At 25.2% G+C, this 18,579-nt stretch overlaps 7 protein-coding genes across 7 annotated transcripts; 4 read left to right on the top strand and 3 right to left on the bottom strand.

Moving 5' to 3' along the window:
- Positions 1–72: 72 nt before the first annotated feature.
- LOC122851846 (ubiA prenyltransferase domain-containing protein 1 homolog) lies at positions 73–2,626 on the top strand. The gene is made up of 2 exons (XM_044151324.1): positions 73–372; positions 946–2,626. Exon 2 carries the CDS (start codon positions 958–960, stop codon positions 2,002–2,004), a length of 1,047 nt encoding a protein of 348 aa, XP_044007259.1. The 5' UTR covers positions 73–372; positions 946–957; the 3' UTR covers positions 2,005–2,626.
- Positions 2,627–3,399: 773 nt separating this feature from the next.
- Positions 3,400–4,788, bottom strand: LOC122851847 (gametocyte-specific factor 1 homolog). Its single transcript, XM_044151325.1, has 4 exons — positions 4,517–4,788; positions 4,083–4,209; positions 3,853–4,000; positions 3,400–3,771 (listed from the first exon to the last, which is right to left on the bottom strand). Exons 1-4 carry the CDS (start codon positions 4,616–4,618, stop codon positions 3,540–3,542), a joined length of 609 nt encoding a protein of 202 aa, XP_044007260.1. The 5' UTR covers positions 4,619–4,788; the 3' UTR covers positions 3,400–3,539.
- Positions 4,789–5,093: 305 nt separating this feature from the next.
- Positions 5,094–8,295, top strand: LOC122851845 (ATPase family protein 2 homolog). Its single transcript, XM_044151323.1, has 6 exons — positions 5,094–5,308; positions 5,442–5,636; positions 5,713–5,898; positions 5,981–7,380; positions 7,451–7,717; positions 7,790–8,295. Exons 2-6 carry the CDS (start codon positions 5,447–5,449, stop codon positions 8,150–8,152), a joined length of 2,406 nt encoding a protein of 801 aa, XP_044007258.1. The 5' UTR covers positions 5,094–5,308; positions 5,442–5,446; the 3' UTR covers positions 8,153–8,295.
- Positions 8,296–10,638: 2,343 nt separating this feature from the next.
- LOC122851843 lies at positions 10,639–12,586 on the top strand. The gene is made up of 4 exons (XM_044151321.1): positions 10,639–11,014; positions 11,110–11,268; positions 11,358–11,736; positions 11,815–12,586. Exons 1-4 carry the CDS (start codon positions 10,748–10,750, stop codon positions 11,979–11,981), a joined length of 972 nt encoding a protein of 323 aa, XP_044007256.1. The 5' UTR covers positions 10,639–10,747; the 3' UTR covers positions 11,982–12,586.
- Positions 12,587–12,649: 63 nt separating this feature from the next.
- Positions 12,650–14,665, top strand: LOC122851844. Its single transcript, XM_044151322.1, has 5 exons — positions 12,650–13,654; positions 13,806–14,026; positions 14,157–14,229; positions 14,312–14,398; positions 14,482–14,665. Exons 1-5 carry the CDS (start codon positions 13,407–13,409, stop codon positions 14,663–14,665), a joined length of 813 nt encoding a protein of 270 aa, XP_044007257.1. The 5' UTR covers positions 12,650–13,406.
- Positions 13,788–16,579, bottom strand: LOC122851842. The gene is made up of 5 exons (XM_044151319.1): positions 16,021–16,579; positions 15,730–15,942; positions 15,403–15,587; positions 14,969–15,318; positions 13,788–14,852 (listed from the first exon to the last, which is right to left on the bottom strand). Exons 1-5 carry the CDS (start codon positions 16,252–16,254, stop codon positions 14,728–14,730), a joined length of 1,107 nt encoding a protein of 368 aa, XP_044007254.1. The 5' UTR covers positions 16,255–16,579; the 3' UTR covers positions 13,788–14,727.
- On the bottom strand, positions 16,470–18,489 carry LOC122851841 (meiosis-specific with OB domain-containing protein). The gene is made up of 6 exons (XM_044151318.1): positions 18,213–18,489; positions 17,700–18,100; positions 17,286–17,622; positions 17,048–17,216; positions 16,776–16,983; positions 16,470–16,676 (listed from the first exon to the last, which is right to left on the bottom strand). The coding sequence occupies exons 1-6, from the start codon at positions 18,328–18,330 to the stop codon at positions 16,470–16,472; spliced, it is 1,440 nt and encodes a 479-aa protein (XP_044007253.1). The 5' UTR covers positions 18,331–18,489.
- Between the last annotated feature and the right edge of the window lie 90 nt (positions 18,490–18,579).

The following is an 18,579-nucleotide window of genomic DNA, read 5'->3' as shown; positions in this document are numbered from 1 at the left end:
CTGATCTTTTTTTTAAGTCGCACTACAATGTTGACTTCTTGACTATACAGATAAAGCTACTTACCAATTCTCGAAACACGTCATCAATATATAATATATTTTTTTTTTTGTTGAAAAAAAAATCATAATAAATGTAAAAATAATAAATATAATTTTATATATATAACGATAATAAATATTTGATCTTTAAACAGCATAACATGTTTGTCTAAATGTTAATAATTAATCTTTATTCAGTATATTGTTAAGTGATAAATTAATAAATAAGACCGATGTACAATAACAACAACAACACAAAAATGGTTATTCAAGAGTTAGGGAAGCAATCTTAACCTAAAAATTTATATTTTTGACGGAATTATTAACAAAAAGGTGATTATTATTATTTATTTACACTTATAATAAATTCAATATGTTATTTCTTTATTTAACACAAAATGAATGTACATAATATTATTAATTACTTCATTTTTTTTTTTTTCAATGTTTATTTTGTAGCTAGTCGAACTAGTTTTTGTACTTTTTATTTAGCAGATGTTCTTTTTTAATTTTTTTCATTAACTCATTACATCAATCCATGTGTTTATAAGTAAATAATAATAATAATAACAATTAATACTTTATAATTAAAAAAAAAATTAACGCAAAAAAATTTCATTTATCTTTCATATAAACAAAACCAAAAAAAAAAAATCAGTGATATTTCTCAATAATTTCATTTAAATTGATAATTACGTCTATCTAATCAACTAAAATTAAGTAGTCACCCTAAATGGTGAGAATAATTTTATTTATCATCACTACATTAAAAAAAATTTTATTTAAAAACACAGTTCATTAATTTTATATTGAATAAAAAAAAAAAAAAAAAAAAAGCTAAAGTAAAGTAATTAATTTTGATTTAACTGTAAAATAAATAAATAAAGTTATTAAAAATTATTTTAGATAAAAAGTGGAATGGAGTCAAATGGACTTGTCTGTCCCATTAAGGATGACACATCATCATCATCGATGTCATCAGAACGTAATACAAAAACAAAATTATCATGTCCAAATGGTTCATCGACGTCAACATCTTCATCATCATCATCAACTCTTGATTCACCATTGATGAAATTATCATCATATTTTTTGGCATTACGACCATGGTCACTAAGTGCATCATTAATGCCAACATTATTAGGAACAGCACTTGCCTATCGTCTGACAGGAATTGAAAATTTTAGTTTTATTATATTTTTATTAACATTATTAACAATAATAACAGTACATGGTGCTGGTAATGTTGTCAATACATATTTTGATTATAAAAAAGGTGTTGATATATTTGGTAGAAGTGATGATAGAATATTAGTTGATAAATTATTATCAAAAGATGAATTAGTATCACTTGGTACACTTTTATACGCTGCTGGTTTTGTTGGTTTTGTATTACTTGCTGCTATATCACCAGCTAAAATGGAACATTTAGCACTTGTTTTTTTTGGTGGTTTATCATCATCATTTTTATATACCGGTGGTATTGGACTTAAGTACATTGCACTTGGCGATGTATTAATATTAATAATATTTGGTCCAATATCTGTATTATTTGCATTTATGTCACAAACTGGATATATTAAATGGGGTACAATATACTATGCAGTACCACTTGCATTAAATACTGAGGCAATATTACACAGTAATAATACACGTGATTTAGATAATGATAAACGTGCTGGTATTGTTACACTAGCAATACTTATTGGACATACTGCATCACATTTATTATATGCATTTTTATTATTTACACCGTATGTTACACTTGCTGTGCTTGCATTCAGATATTCATTATGGTTTTTATTACCCCTTGTTACACTTAAAAAAGCTTTTAAAATTGAAAAACAATTTCGTAATCCAAATGAAATACAAAGTGTACCAAAACAAACAGCAAGACTGAATATGTTTTTGGGTATTTTATATGTGATTTCTTGTCTACTTGTTGAGCCATTACCTTATCTGTAAATTTTTTTTTTTTTTATTTCAACTCATTTCATTTTTATTATTAATTAATAATGAATGATATAACAAATATTGTGTACATCGAAAAAATTATTCAAGTGTCAAGTGAGTGTGTATGTATCTAATTAAAATGATTATTATCTAGAACATTTTTTTTTTTTTTTTAATTATTTTTGCAATCAACTGTCTCATATTTAAATCAATTCATAATAATATATAAAAATACTTTTGTATAATGTAATTATGAATTACTGCAATTATTATCATTGTAATGTGTATAAAAAAAAAAAAAGATTAAAAAAAAGATAAATTATGATTAAATTTCAGTAATTCATTATAACTTTTTATTTTTTGTTTTGCTTATTTTAATATTTATCAATTTTTTTTTGTATTTATTAATCTTTAAATATTCTTTCTTAATTAAATTATAAATCAACATGATTATATTCATTAACTATATAATGTATTTTATTTAAAGAAAAAAAAAACCACCATGACTACAAATAATGTAAGAATGTCATAAGCACATAGAGGTACTAATATTAATGAACAATTGATTTATAAAAATAAAAGAAAATTTTGTTTTTATATTTGTTGAGTTCTTGCGAAGATTTTAATTTAAATCATCAAAAAAATATATATTTTTAATTTATCTAGTTTTACAGGAAATATAGACCTATGTTATTAAAAGAAAAAAAAATATATATATATATATTATGTACATAAAAAATTAAAAAATGATTTACTTAAGGAAAAAACTATAATAATCGATTAGAAAAAAAAAAAACCGTTTAATAATATTATTTATATTATTAATTATTTAAAAACCAAAATAATTTCCGATTGCATAATCATTTGAATTTTATTGTTTTAAAATAAATTATCAATTTTATCTAACTTGTTTTATTTTTTCTAATCTTTTAATGAGACAATATAAGATACGTATACTTAATGAACAGGATAAACTAAGTAATTATTATATTTATATAATAATTTTAATCAACTTCTGATCCAAAGACCATGCGACCCAACAATAAATTTAGGTAGACTTACTAGCTCAAAAAAAAAAAAATATAGGTATATATGTATGTATGAAATTGAACGAAATAAATGCAGATGTATAATGAGATAATATTAATAATTAAACTGATTTTTTATGGATGTTTATCAGTTGATAATAAAATATACTGACAGTTTAGGAACAAAAAAAAAAATGTGAATAAATGCTCGATTTTATGATAGAAAATATAATAATTATATTTCAGTAAATTTGAAAAAAAAAACATTACAATGTATATGTTTTAAACTGATACATTTTTTTTTTTTTTTTCATTACAAAATTAACCCTTACAATGTCTTTTTTGTCTAGAAAAAAAAATAGTAGACAAAGAAAAAAAAAAAAAAAGAATTAGCAACTGTATTTATTACATTTCATTTTATGAATAAGCTAACTCATCTTGTCAATGAAAGAGAGAAAAAAATGAATAATAAACTTCAAAATTGTCTAAGAAAAAAAAAAATAAAAATGATGAAAATTGTTAGCGATGATTTGAACCATGTCCAAGACCACCACTAGCACTACGATTCAGCTCAAAAGCTTTTTTAATTTTCTGTCCACGACCACCAGTAAAAATAGTTGATCCACTTTTGATTGATTCCAAATCATCAACTGAAGAACACTCTGAGTAATCCATCATAAATGCCAAACCACGTGATTTTGGTGGACGAATTGGTTCAAGTGTTGGTGTTTTGAACAAGTTGTTTGTCTCACTTAATAAAATTAAAAAATTAATTGTAATATTTTTTATTACAATAATTATTATAAATAAAAATTATTAATAAATTACTTACTACTCTAAATTTGATGGACATCTTACTGATAATGTATCACTAAAATCAGCCATTCGATGATCTTCCCACATGTCGTCATCACATTCAGTCAATTCCTTTTCAATGAGTGATGGTGGACAAGAACGAAGAGAGCCATGATTTTTGAGATCTTTTTATAAAAATTAAAATTAGACATTTATCAATAAATTAAAATAGCTAATGGTTTTTAATATAATAATTATAATACTTACTAATATATTTTTCTGGCTGAAGATATCTTTTGTCTGAACAAAAATTGATATGTTGCTCGAGTTCAGATGGTGGCATGATGTGAGTTGCATTGTATGGACAAGAATCCATGTAACCAGGTGGATAATTCTACGCAAAAAAAAATAAAAATATTCAACAATTATTCACACTATTTTCATAATTTTCAACTGATTCTAAGATGGTTGCAGACTATTTTTGTTATTTTTAATGTTTTATTAAAATTATTGGTTGATAAATAATTGATATATTATTTTTTCTTTTAAACACGAATATTATTACTGTAAAAAAACATAAAATAAAACATACCATAAATCTATAAAAATATATTCTCATTTGACCAAAAAAAAAAAAAATAATATATCATATTGAATAACATTGTTTACAAACAATTGTTTTTAAAAATAATATTATTTACCTTTCTGCACTTGACAATGTGCATCTGGAACCTTGATCGATCAATAAGGTGATTCCGATCGTAAGGACAAACAACCGTTGATGTTTCTTTTTTGATGTTCATAATTTTTGTGATTAAGCAAAAAAAAAACTTTTATGGTTACTAATTGAATCACCAAGTTTATTATTTATTAATTAACAATAAGCAACTGATACACTGGATGACAATATTGTCTTTTTTTTTCTTTCAGGAAATTATATATCAACTGATCAACAGCCTTTACACAAAGGGTCGTTGGGCTTTTGTGTGATCGCTTCGTAATTTTTTTTTTTTTTTTACATATATTTATTAAATTTGTGGACTAAACAGTGCTACATAAACAAACTCAAGAATTTCTGAGAACTTGAGAAGCTGAGAACGATAACAAAACAAAAACGCGCCAGTTAACTTCCAAAAAAAAAAAAAAAAAAAAATACACACCACAAAACGATATATCAAAGTTATCGATGTATCGTTAGAGTTCGATAGAAAAATCGATTCTCGAACTAATAATAATAATAGAATAATACATAACCACGGTCCACGAATTGCCATTTAATTTGCGATTTGCCATTTGCCACAAATGGTTGACCTTCACAAATCACACGTGTAGAAGCCGATGAAAATACACACGTGGATTAATTTTTTTTTTTTACTTAGTGTATACATTTATAATTATAAATACAGTAAATATAAAAAAAAATACAATAAGAATAATTTAAAAGTATTTTTTTATTGTTAGTAGTTTATTTTTTTTTTTATTTAAAATCAAAGGTTTGTATAATTTTACTCAGGTTATGTTGCCATTATTTTTTTGTTAATATAAAAAATATTTAATATTATAACTGAATAAAAATAACAAAAAATAAATAAATAATTTAATTAACTTTTTTATTTTAATTGTTAGACAACATGACATCAAAGTCGAGAAAAAGTTTGTCAGTAGTCTGGGTTACATGTGAGAATTGTCAATCAACAATACCCCAAAAAGATTCAACAGATCATATTTCAGAATGTCCACCTCCAGAAATTGATTGGAAAAATAATTACATTCGTAATTTAACACTACACAGCACTGCAGAAATTTATGTGGCTGATCAAGGTATATTATAAAAATGAACTAAACAAAAAAAAAAAGAAAAATACTAAAAACTTAATTAATAAATTATCAATTGCAGAATTGCCAAAAAATATATCTGCACGTGATACTCATGACATGGTATTTATGTCACATTCAGCACTTCAACATTGTCAAATTGCCATTGGTGATAGAGTCATGATAAAATATCATGATGGAGCAATTGTTAAAACAGCTTGGCCAACATATGACAAAAGTTTAACAAGTGTTTGTCTCACAAAAAGCAGTAATTATTATTTTTAAATTTAAATTAGATTTATTTTTCATTAACATTAAAATTTAAAATTTTTATTTTTCTATTTTTACAGCAATTGATACTAATAAAATAAATGGACCAATAAAAGTTAAAAAATTTACTCATATGTTAAATTCAGCAAAAGAAATAATGTTTGAATACACAAGTAAACAATCAAGACCAAAATTTACACAAGATTTACAAGTTATGATTAAAAATCTAAATGAACATAAAGCTTTTGCTGTAAATAATAAAATTTTTATTCCTTATTATGGTAAAAATTTAATACTCAAAATAATAAGAATCATTGGTGACAGAGAAAGTGCCTCAAATGACCTTACTGCTGAATTTGAAAGAATAAGAATTGACGATACTGAATACGAGTTTTATGAGGCACTTTATACAACCAAGTGGACACTGATTGATGAAAAAGAAAATGAGAATAACAATTTAGTTAAAAAAAATTATCCAAGATTAGAAGATATTGGTGGTTATCAAAAGTTAATTGAATCTATCATTAAAGTTATGACACCAGCACTAACAAAATTTGATAAAGTTTGGAAAGGAATTAAAGACTGCAAAGGAATATTATTATATGGTAGTGAAGGTGTTGGTAAAACAACTATTGCATCAGCACTTCTTGCACATTTTAATGTAAATATTTTTGAAATGAATGATGTTTTTAAAAAGAACTCAACTGAATCGAGTTTAAAAGAAATCTTTGCTGAGGCAAAATCTCAAAGTCCATCTATTATATTTATTGACGATATTGATGATTTTTGTCCAAAGAAAAGTAGTTCTAGTAGTAACGATGACAAACGACTACTTAAAGTATTGATTAATGAAATTGATAATTTAATGAATAGTGATTGTTCAACAATGATACTTGCAACAAGTTCAAAACCTGATTCAATTGATCAAAAACTTAAAAGTTTTGGTAAAATTGATGAGATGTTTGAAATACCAGCACCAACACCAAAAATACGTTTTGATATTTTAAAAAAATTATTAACAAATGTACCAAATAATATTAATGATGATGATATTGAAGAACTATCATCAACAACACATGGTTTTGTTGCAAGTGATTTATGTTTACTATGTAGAAAAGCTAAAATACACGCGAGAGAAAGATATGAATTAGCTCAAGATAATAATGATGACATTAATGTTGAATTTTCAATAACTAATGCTGATTTTGAATTTGCACGTGATAAAGTTAATCCATCAGCAATGACAGAAGTACTTGTTGAAGTTGTTAATGTTAGATGGACAGATATTGGTGGTTATGATAAATTAAAATTAGAGCTTAAGCAATCTGTTGAATGGCCACTTAAATATGGTGATAAATTTGACTATTATGGAATTAAACAACCAAAAGGTTTTTTGATGTTTGGTCCACCTGGTTGTTCAAAAACAATGATTGCAAAGGCACTTGCAACTGAAACAAAACTTAATTTTATCAGTATTAAGGTAATTTTTAAAATTTTTAATTCAATAAATATACCATAATAATTCTATTAAATTATTTATTTTCCTGAAGGGTTCAGAGTTATTTTCAAAATGGGTTGGTGATTCTGAAAAAAATGTGAGAGATTTGTTTCGCAAAGCAAAACAAGTTGCACCATCGATAATATTTATTGATGAAATTGATGCAATTGGAAGTGAAAGATCAAGTGGTAGCTCAAGTACTGGTAGTAATGTTCAAGATAGAGTATTAACACAATTTTTAACTGAACTTGATGGTGTTCAATCACTGGAAAATGTTATACTTGTTGCAGCAACAAATCGACCTGACAGAATGGACAAAGTAATTATCAATTTATTTTTATATTTATAATATTATTATGCAATTAATTAATTTTTTCTAAATTACTTCTAGGCACTAATTAGATCTGGTAGATTTGATAGCAAAATATACGTTCCACTACCTGATGACAAGACTAGATTGGAAATATTTAAAATTAAATTTAAAAGAATGCCAATTGGTAATGATGTTGATATTGAAGAATTGGTAAACAAGACTAATGGCTATTCTGGTGCTGAAATACAAAATATTTGTAACAAAGCTGCAATAAAAGCCTTACATAGAAATTTAGAAAATTCAAGTGGAAATAACACTGAAACTTCATGTATAATCAAAAATGATTTTGAAGCAGCATTAGCAGATGTTATTCCAGTTACTCCTAAAAGTCTTATCAAAATTTACGAAAATTATTTATCCAATGATAAAAATAAAGTGTAAATAATATTATTTCAAACGATATCTTCAAGGAGTATTCAAAGATATTTCAATTTCACCGATTAATTTAAAGTGCTTCAAAATTTTCTTTGTTATTTTACTCACAGAAAGGCCTATCAAGAATAAATAAAAAAATAAAATACATACAAAATGACTGATCTTGAATTTTATTTGTCATAGCATTTTTAAACTTCCATTAGAAATAATATAAGGATATAAACTCAAGGGCCTCATACTTTTTTATTTTAAAGACTTGGGTCAAGAAACTTCAACATACACCCTTTTATTCATTGTTTTTAAAAATTGTTATCAACCTTTCAGATAAATGTATAATAGATTCAATGATAAAATATATAATAGATGATGGCTCTGCTTAATGAAGATTCAAGTCTGTTGAAGATCTGTGCAAGATCACTAAATACGTTGTCATCGCACCAATAATCTAAAAAAATATCTGTGTATTTATATCGTTTTATATACTAATTTTTTTTTTCTTACGGAAAGTAATAGAGGTAATCGAATAACAAATAATCCAGCCGCAGCAGTGAACTGGATTTTTTGAGTACAAAAATATGCGTCTGCAGCATCGTTATCCTTGAAATTAGTTTTTGAATTAATTAATTGCATTAGTTTTTATTGAAATTTGTAAATAATTATTTATTATTTAAATTTTTTTTTATAAATTACCTCGACGAGATTTTTCTTTCGTTGAATGTTAGAGATGGGAGAGTAAATGTTTTCAAGAATCTGATTTGCCTACAAAACATACACCACATGAACTAAATTTTTGTAATAATTATTTATGTTTTAGATTTATCAAAATTGGAAACTTACTCGACGACATATTAAATGGCATGATAGCGCAATAATAAATACATTAAAAAAATTTCCACTTGCAGTAATAAGCTCTCGTAAAACGAACCATGTTTTACCATTATTTGTCATTATGCTGTACAATCTTGATAGAACATTGAAAGAACTTACAAATACCCAACCAAATAATTGCCATGTATATATAATATTTATTTCTTCAGCAGCTTTAACCAACGAAAAGTGCATTTTCCACACATCTCGAAGTCTAACACTCTTTAAAAAATGACTTATTGTTTTAACATTTGTTTTTGTTGTTTCTGAAAATAATAATTTAAAGTATTTTAAAAAATTAATGTGAAATAATTTATTGTATAATAAAATTAATTTACTTTTTGGTCCAATTAAATAATATAAATGATTGAAACGTTGATAAATCATCATCATTAAACCACAAAAGTTTAGAACTTGCATTGACGTAGTGATATAAAATATAAAATATGCAAGTCCATTTGTAATTGAATTCTCATTTGTACTTTCAACATGATAAGCTGTAAAGCTAACAGTGATCCAACAAGTTATGACAATTGACGTTAAAATTTGAGAATGATATGGCTTGATTATTCCATCGATTTTTTCATTAAATTGAGAAGTAATATCATAAATTCGAAGATTATTAAAGAGCATTATGAGTCGATCATTCAAATACATTGGTATAATTATATCCATAAAAACGCAAATGTAACCCATAACGACTCTTCCAAGTGTGAGAAGTTTAATTTCTATAGAGTAAGAACTGTTAAAAATTATATGAATTGATTGTTTTACAATCAACACACTAATAATATTCATTAAAATAACAAAAAATATTCTTTTTTTATTTAAAACATAATTATTATCGTTGACTTCATATAAACTAACGCCAAATATTTTTGCACCCGTGTTAAATGGTTTTATAAAATTAAACATCATTTAAATAAAATAATCAATCATTGTTTTTATATATATATATTTTATTTAGTTTTATCAACAACTTACTTGACATACTGAAATATAATAATCAAAAATTTCAATAATAAAAGCTCAATAAAAAAAAAATATTTACAAACGAAAATAATGATGCGTAATGATGTAAAAGTATTAAAAATATTATGAGAATCAATTATTACTCAATATTGATTTATTGAATTTATTATTAATATTTTCAAACATCATTGTAAATATATATTTTTTTGTTATCTATCAATTGTTAAATCTTTATTATTTATTTATGATATTTAATTATGAATAGGAAAAAAAGGAATACAATATTACTAAAATTTACCGTAATATCATCAAGATTACAAAAAAGAACGTAAGATTATTGCTGATTACATGAGATTTTTCAAGATTATTGTTGATTAGTTAAGTGGCTTCCCCCCTCGAATTATAAGGAAAACTTTTTTTTTTTTTTCTGTAAATATTATTCGAAACTTTTTTTAATATCATTAATATTATTAATATTTGAAAAAATTAATATAATGAAAATATTTTAATTATCTTTTTACAAAAAAATATTAATATTAATAATTAATTTAAAAGTTATTAAATTTAAATAATAAATTAATGAAAGAATAAAAAACAAATTAAAGTCTATGAAAAATGAAAAAAAAAAACATATAAATAAATAAAATAACGAATGAAGTAAGTAACGAGTTGTGTGATTTTGGGCATATTTATTTTTCGATGCCTTCACAACGTTTTAATTAATTTTTAAAATACATAACAAAGAAGCAGGGAGAATATAATATGGACATTGAGGATATGCCAACATGCTCATTATACATATCTCGTAGTAATCATCAAAATCATATTAATACATTGAATATATGTCAAGAAATAACGGAATTACCAAAGACAAAATTAGAAGAAGCAATACGTTTATCATGTCCAACTGGTAATTGGAATACAAGTCAAACATCTTGTGGAATTATTGTCACATTTTCACTTGAAACTGATGCTGATCGACTTGTCCAACGAACAAATCTTGCTGAAATATTTGATGGCCCAGTTCAAGTACATCAAATAATTATTTTAAAATTTTTATTTATTTTTAATAATTATATTATTAAATAAAATATTTTCTTGAATTTTTTGTTTGTTTGTTTTAGGTTGCTCGTTTTTCAGCAAGAGATTCCAGATATAGACAATCTGTTTATCTTCGTGATGTACCATGGGCTATTCCTCTAGAAGATCTCAGCTCAGCTTTAAAAAAACAAGGAATTCCAACAGGAACAATCGAGAGATGTCGTCAAAACGTCAGAGTTGAAGTAAAGATAAAAAAAAAAAAAAAAAACAGAAATTTAATCATCATCATAGATATTAAATATTTATTATTAATATTGAATATATTTTTAAGGTTCTTGAAGCAGCTCATTTTGAGCAACTTCTTCGACAAGGTCTAGATTTTTTTGGTGCAGCAAGATTTAATGCTATTCCTGAACGACCAACAATTTCATGGCGATCAAATAATCCAACTGGAGGACAAAATCTTCCAATTATTAATCAACAACAATTTGGTACATTACCAGGTATTAATATTGATGGTGCTGATCAATCAAATGGAAAAAATGATGGAGTTTTACAGTGTTACCGTTGTCAAGGATTTTGGCATGTCGCTGCAAATTGTCGACATTTACCAAGATGTGTTAGATGTGGAGAACAGCATAGTGTTGAATTTTGTCCGAGACCACGAAGTAATCCCATATGTTGTCATTGTTCAGGTTCTCATCATGCAGGTAATTGTTATGATAATTATCAATTTTTTTTTCCTTTTATTTCATAATATAATTTTTATAATTTTTTTATATTTTAAGCTTATCGTCAGTGTCCAGTACGTCTCCAGCTTCTAAATGCAACACCCGTTAGTATAACTTTGAGCACAAACCGTGTTATAGTAACTAGTCAGTACTCGTCAAATTCTCAAGCAAAATCTGATACATCACAAGGTCAGCAACCTCAAACATCAACAGCAATGCGTTAAAATAAAATTATCAATATTATCAAAAAAATATAATCAATATTTTTCAACAACGGTAATAAATATCAAAATCAAATGTGTATATCTTATTGATAAAAAAAAAATATTTAACAAGATAACTTGGATCATCAAAACAACCGACAAAATTAGATTTTAAAATTATCTTTTTTTTTTAATTCTATATCTATTTTTTTTTTAAGTATATTTACAAATTTATATATTTTTTTTGAGTTTATTAAATCATGAGTATTCTAGTCCGGTAATATTACCTTGTAGCGAAAGCCGATTTCTCTGATATGTAATATTAATTATAATAAAATAATATTGAAATCGGTATCAATAATTTTTTCTAAAAATGACTTATTTATTAAATCTTTTTTTTTTTCATAATTTAATTTTAAAAATATTTTTTTATATTAACAAGACTTTCCATTTTTAATAAAATTTTTTTTTTTCATGCGAATCAAGTTTTCTTAATTTTTTGTTCAATGAATTTGTATTTTATTGACGAAATAAATGTTATGCATTTTTTTTTTCTTTTTTATAAATCCTTACATGTATATTTTAATAAATATAAGTAGAAAAATTTGTCTATAATAATAAAAAAATTGTCTGGTAATTTATTATCATTATTTTTCCGGACTTGTGTGACTAGAATCATTGTTGACTGGCCTACTTTAATTTTTTTTAACTCGCATAATTTTATCCTCACACTGCGTCCCACTTTCATACAGGTGGGGAGATACTTCTCATAAAAACAAATAAAATAAAAAAATCATATCCCCCCACTGTTGAAATGTTATATATAAGTAGAATGCACCAGTTGGGCTGTCTGGTCACTTGAGCTAAATATTATGGATTTTCTATCTCCCAAATCATCGGCCAACAATGACGTGAATATTTTAGACAATACAGTCAATATGACAACTCTTTATTCTTTTATTCATTCATCACAAATACCGATTGATAATATATAATGAAAAAAAAAATTCACGAGTCAGTATGGTGAAACAAAAATGCACATAATTAATCATTGTTATTCCTTATTTCAACATGACAATTTTATTCAACAGTAATTACATCTGGACTTTCAATGATTTTTTATTGTTCAAATGTTATTTGCCTTATTAAAATAACTGAAACAAATAATTAATTTTTTTTTTTAAATTGACGTGATAAAGATAAATAAATAAATAAATAAATAAATAAGGTGATGGCACTGGGTCAATAGATATTCTATTCATGAGAATTGATTTGTATGTGAGAATGCAAAAAAAGTTGGAGTAGGAGTGATTGTAAAGTCTGTTGCAGGCATTGACATCTCTTAACATTTTACTGTGAAGCGTGTTACAGTCCTGACTGCATGTTGTAGATTAAAATTAAAAAATTATTATTATTCATAAAATAAAAAAATAATCATTGTTTATAATGAATTTATTTAACTGTGATATTAAATTTTTATTATTAAGTATTATTATTTTTTGTGAATTTTTAATAACTGAACAGCAACCAATTTTATCGAGGAATACATATAAAGGACTGAAAGGGGTTGCTCCATCAGATTACGTTTTCGATTCAGGTTTTAATCGTGCTGTTTATTTTTATGAACAAACTGTTGCTGTTGTTGATATTAATAAAAAAAATGAAATGCTCAACTGTGATATTATTGAAGTTTAGTAAGTTTTATAATTGTTAATACTTTTATTTTTTTTTAAAATTTTTTTGAATTGAATGAGTAAAATTTAAATTAGTATATTTGTATGCTGAATGAATCTTATTTATAATTGTCCTTGAATTTTTAATAAATAAAAAAATTTTATTGTCCAGTGAATCAAGTGAAGCGAATGAGGTATTGGGAAATTTATCAAAAACAGTTAAACCATCAGAAGTTAATTTTCAACAAATGACAAAATTAATGCACAGATGTGAAGTACTTGATCTTATGCAGAGATATGATGTCAAGGAAAAAATTCAACCAAAAGGTGCTTTAGAGCGTGCTAATGTTTTTGGTACAAATGCTTTGAATTTATTGTCAGGAATATTACCAGGTAATTGTTTCGTGATTTTTTAAAAATTGTTTGTCAATAAGAAATTGAAAACATTTTTTATATAACAATAATAATAATTATTATTATTTTTATTATCTAGATTTTATGGTATTTTTATTTTAATTTCAAGGCACTAAGTGGTGTGGAACTGGGGATCTCGCAGCAAATTATCACGACCTTGGCACAGAGATTGAAATTGACAAGTTAATAATTATCTAGAATTATATTCATTTTTTTTTTCAATGAAAAAAATAAAAAATGTTAATAAATATTTATTATTTTTAGATGTTGTCGAACTCATGATTTGTGTCCAATTAAAATAAAAAGTAAAAAAAGTCGATATAATTTGACAAACACCTCAATTTACAGCAAGTAAGTTTCACTAAAAATATCTTTTTTTTAATTAATTAATTAATTACCAAGTATTTTTAGTTATTAATTTAATTATTATTCAGATCTCACTGTGATTGTGATAGAATTTTTTATAAATGTTTAAAAAAAACTAAAAATTCACAAGCAAGTTTAATGGGAAAACTCTATTTTAATGTTGTGAAAGTTGGATGTATTGAAGATTTACCTGAGAGAATCGACGACATATCAACATCCCGAAGATTTGTACCAAGTCAACTTTCATTTTAATTATTTCTCATAAAGAAAAAAAAATCATAAATACGTACTATTAATTTACTTTGTTTTATTTTTTATAACTTTGCAATACCAGCTGTGTTTTTGACTAATTGTACTGCGTGATTAAGATTTGTTAATTTTGGTATTAATTCTTTGATTTTTTGTCTTATTTGTGGCACTTGATGTGTGTACATATTTCCTGTTGTTTAAATGAAAAAAAAAAAAAAAAAACAAAAAAATTATTAATTAGTTTTAAAAATACATAATAAATTGTTTTTTTAAATAAATTTTCTATATTATTAATTTTATTCTTACCTAAAATATTGAGTGTTTCTTTTTTCACATGAGTGTACTGACTCGCTAATAGTTTATCAAAGATAACCTGGATTGTTTTATAATTCAAAAGAAAATTAGCAGTGTCACCAGAATATTCTGGTATTAAATTTGCAAAAATTCTAAGTACTGCTGTTATTTCATTAACAGACGTTGAAATATTATCAAGATTATTGATAAAATAATTAAAAACTGTTGGTGTAATTGATATCAAGATATTCCTACAAGCAACCATTGATGATAATATTGCCAATATCCATAAATAATCAACCATATTATTTTCAGTCAATTTATTGATAATAATTTCAGCTGTTTTAATGATTTCTTCATCGCTGTAATAATAAAAGTTTAAAATAATAATTCAATTTAATAATAGTAATGATTATAATAGTCGATTTTTTTTTTTTATTATTTACCTGATGGATTTAGAGCTAGGTGAATATAGAAAATGTTTAATTGCGTAAATAACGGATGGCAAAATTGTTGCTTCACATTCTTTCAACAGGGAAAGTAGTCGTTTGTAACATCCCTGTGCATGTAAAGCTTCACTTGCTAATTTACTACCATTACATAAATTTCCAATTGTCCAAATGCAGACTTCCTGTTGGTAAATAAATGCAAACATGAATTATAATTATACTTAATTTTTATCACAAAGAAAAAATTTTATCATTTTTGTTTGACAATTTATAATTAGTTTCTTTGTTTTTGTTTTTTATTTTTTATTAGTAATAAATTATTACCAATAACGAGTTGTTCCAAGAGTCTAATTGTGCGACTAAGTAAGGCCCAGCATATCTGCCAAGTGCTGAACATGCTTTATTATTTCCCAATGCAATATTACAACAACAACTTATAGCAATAAGCCGTATAGCTGGATTTGAACTTGATAAATCACGAATAATTGCAGGAATAATATTTTCAACTGATAAAAAAGCGTTGATATTTTCTTCATTCTGTAATATTAAATTTTACATAATAATTTTTTGCATTTATTTAATGTTATTTTATTATTATTATTTATTGTTATGTACTTGTATCAAGGCAGATTGTAACATTCGATAATCTTCAATGTCCAATGTTTTTTTTTTTAATTTTTGTGCTTTGTTAATGACCTCATTCAACTTCAAGCCATGGTCAAGAATAACATTACTGCCTAATGTCACACGATTTTTGTTTACCTCAATACCACGACATTGTTTACGTTCTATTGATAAATTTTTTCTCATTTCATCTCGCATAACCTCAATTGAATCATTAATTTCCATTTTTAACACAATTTTTATTACAAACACGAATATTCAATTTATTAAATTTTTAACAATATTAAAATTATTTGATTCACATTATTATAATATTAACACTTTTTTTTAAAATTGTACAACAATTAAAATGTATAAAAAAGTTTGTAACTTGTTGTTATATATTTTTTGATATAAAGTTAAATTTAAACTAAATAAGTATTTTTTTTAATTAATATACTTTAAGTATGATTATCATTAAGATATGTTTGACTTATTGTTTTATCATTATCGTCATAATCATCATCACCACGAAGTCGTGTTAATGACAAGATGTTGTAAAGAGCACTTTGACTTGTTTTTGTTGGCCCCAACACCTGTAATCTGACGTCACACAATTCAAGCGCCAATTTCCATTTCAGTTTATCACGCTCTTCTAACGTCATCTCCTGCCATACAAAAAAAAAATACAGATTATAACGATGCACACAACAAATACCATTCTGAAACTTGGTAAAATATTGAAGATGAATTAACAAAATGAATACCTTGAATTCATTGGGTGTACATCCTAGTGCACGTTCAGCAGCATCACCAGTTAATCGACAACCAATTAACCAACCAGTTTCATCTTTGAGATTCAATTTGAAAAATAAACTGAGGATATTCATTGGACGACGTGATCCATTTCCACTTGGACAATCAAGACTCATACATGAATCATTTTCAGGCAACACCAATCTTTTACACATTGCACTATAAAGTAAAGTAACGTTTGATTATATTTCATACAAAGAACTTGATTTAATTTATTTTTTACCATCTTGTTATGAGAACACCATTTCTTGTTGAATTTACCATATCAATGTCAGTGACAGTTGCATAGACAATGGTAAAAAATTGATCTCTCTCACCACCAACTGGAATTTTTTTTTTATTTAATCGTTCATTTATGTCCTTGATTTTCATAATGTTATCAATATTTTCAACTGTTACAAAAATTAAAAATGAATTAAAGATTAATTAAGTTGTATAAAATTGAAAAATTAATTACTTACTTTTTGGTAAAGCATATGGATCCAGTGGTATGTATTCAAAATCTGTTTTAATAGCTTTTTTGACATCAGCAGTTTGAGGAACAGCTGGGTCCTCAGTAATCAGTGTTTTTCTAACAATTGATATTGTCATTTTATTTTTGTATTTGTCATGAGCAACAAGTGCATCTGAAATAAAAAGTACAGTTTGTCGAGGTAACCAAAGACCAGATCTTCTGACCCATTCTTTTTCCCAGAGTTTGAATCCAAGTGTTGTTTGTGTTGATCCATCAAGACATTCAAAATCACGATTTACAAGTGAACGACCATCTTTTGTTACAATATTTCTCAACTCTGAAACCTATTTAAATAATTAAATCAATCAACAATCATAAACAACATTAACTGGATATTGTAATAAAAGAAAGTGTTACTTACAAATGTAACAACAACAAAAATATCAACATATTGATTTGCAAATTGATCAATGTTTGTCAAAATGCTGCTAAGTGAACGAGCACATGTAACACTTTTTAATGGAATTTTTAGCAGAGATTCATAGTGATCTTTATCAGGTCCATCATGTTCTTGAATAACAGCTGTTCCTTGATTGACACTCAGCATCAATTGACTTGACACATTTGGTGTATACATTTCACTCTTGTCATCACTTTTACGTGATTGAATTTTTGGATTGATAATATCAACAACACTTCCAATATGAAATTTATCAAATATTTTGTTGACATAGTCAGCAGTTCCCCAAATCGTGACATTGATGGTGTCTTCGGTGGAGTCTTTCAAGGTAAATGTCCATACTCCTCGCATTCGTGTACCATCTATTTAATAATATATAAAATAAAGAAAAAAAATAACAGTATCAGTTATTAACAATATAAATTAGATAGAATGAATAAATATCAAAAATTATATTTGATAAAGTTAACAAACATGACAATCGTGACTCGTAGGTTTTAGCATTATTACTGTTGATAATTAATCCAACCACTAGACAATTTATAGTATCTGGCTCCAAGGAGAATATCGGTTGTTTACAAACTCCACTCATTTTATAGCTGATACAGATTTATACCTTTTAAAAAATGGTCGTTATAAAAAATTGTTTAATAAAAAAAAAGTTAATAGACACACAAATAACAAACGATACTGATGAATGTCAAATGTCTAAATGCATGTAGTACTATTTTAATCAATTTTAATAATTGTCAAAAAATAAAATGATCTCTTCACCTCTCCTTACATCCCATGAAACCACCGAGAAAAAAAGGGTAGCCATTATTTATTAATATTTGAAAAT

This window comes from Aphidius gifuensis, linkage group LG3 (assembly GCF_014905175.1).
Source record: "Aphidius gifuensis isolate YNYX2018 linkage group LG3, ASM1490517v1, whole genome shotgun sequence".
Lineage (NCBI taxonomy): Eukaryota > Metazoa > Arthropoda > Insecta > Hymenoptera > Braconidae > Aphidius > Aphidius gifuensis.
The sequence above is the reverse complement of the archived record's forward strand: the minus strand, read 5'-3'. Positions and strand labels throughout refer to the sequence as shown.

Excerpts from the sequence above, each read along its gene's own strand:
- LOC122851847 (XM_044151325.1), bottom strand. The coding sequence starts at position 4,618 with ATGAACATCAAAAAAGAAACATCAACGGTTGTTTGTCCTTACGATCGG. Across the intron at positions 4,210-4,516 it reads ACATTGTCAAGTGCAGAAAG|AATTATCCACCTGGTTACAT; the intron begins GTAAATAATATT and ends TTTTTTGCGTAG. Across the intron at positions 4,001-4,082 it reads TCAGCCAGAAAAATATATTA|ATCTCAAAAATCATGGCTCT; the intron begins GTAAGTATTATA and ends TTTTATAAAAAG.
- LOC122851843 (XM_044151321.1), top strand. The coding sequence starts at position 10,748 with ATGGACATTGAGGATATGCCAACATGCTCATTATACATATCTCGTAGT. Across the intron at positions 11,015-11,109 it reads TATTTGATGGCCCAGTTCAA|GTTGCTCGTTTTTCAGCAAG; the intron begins GTACATCAAATA and ends TGTTTGTTTTAG. Across the intron at positions 11,737-11,814 it reads TTCAGGTTCTCATCATGCAG|CTTATCGTCAGTGTCCAGTA; the intron begins GTAATTGTTATG and ends TTATATTTTAAG.
- LOC122851841 (XM_044151318.1), bottom strand. The coding sequence starts at position 18,330 with ATGAGTGGAGTTTGTAAACAACCGATATTCTCCTTGGAGCCAGATACT. Across the intron at positions 18,101-18,212 it reads CTACGAGTCACGATTGTCAT|ATGGTACACGAATGCGAGGA; the intron begins GTTTGTTAACTT and ends ATTATTAAATAG. Across the intron at positions 17,623-17,699 it reads TTTTTGTTGTTGTTACATTT|GTTTCAGAGTTGAGAAATAT; the intron begins GTAAGTAACACT and ends TTATTTAAATAG.
- LOC122851845 (XM_044151323.1), top strand. The coding sequence starts at position 5,447 with ATGACATCAAAGTCGAGAAAAAGTTTGTCAGTAGTCTGGGTTACATGT. Across the intron at positions 5,637-5,712 it reads AATTTATGTGGCTGATCAAG|AATTGCCAAAAAATATATCT; the intron begins GTATATTATAAA and ends TATCAATTGCAG. Across the intron at positions 7,718-7,789 it reads GACCTGACAGAATGGACAAA|GCACTAATTAGATCTGGTAG; the intron begins GTAATTATCAAT and ends AATTACTTCTAG.
- LOC122851846 (XM_044151324.1), top strand. The coding sequence starts at position 958 with ATGGAGTCAAATGGACTTGTCTGTCCCATTAAGGATGACACATCATCA.
- LOC122851844 (XM_044151322.1), top strand. The coding sequence starts at position 13,407 with ATGAATTTATTTAACTGTGATATTAAATTTTTATTATTAAGTATTATT. Across the intron at positions 13,655-13,805 it reads TGTGATATTATTGAAGTTTA|TGAATCAAGTGAAGCGAATG; the intron begins GTAAGTTTTATA and ends TTTATTGTCCAG. Across the intron at positions 14,230-14,311 it reads ACAGAGATTGAAATTGACAA|ATGTTGTCGAACTCATGATT; the intron begins GTTAATAATTAT and ends TATTATTTTTAG.
- LOC122851842 (XM_044151319.1), bottom strand. The coding sequence starts at position 16,254 with ATGGAAATTAATGATTCAATTGAGGTTATGCGAGATGAAATGAGAAAA. Across the intron at positions 15,943-16,020 it reads TACAATCTGCCTTGATACAA|AATGAAGAAAATATCAACGC; the intron begins GTACATAACAAT and ends TTAATATTACAG. Across the intron at positions 15,319-15,402 it reads CCTAGCTCTAAATCCATCAG|CGATGAAGAAATCATTAAAA; the intron begins GTAAATAATAAA and ends TTATTATTACAG.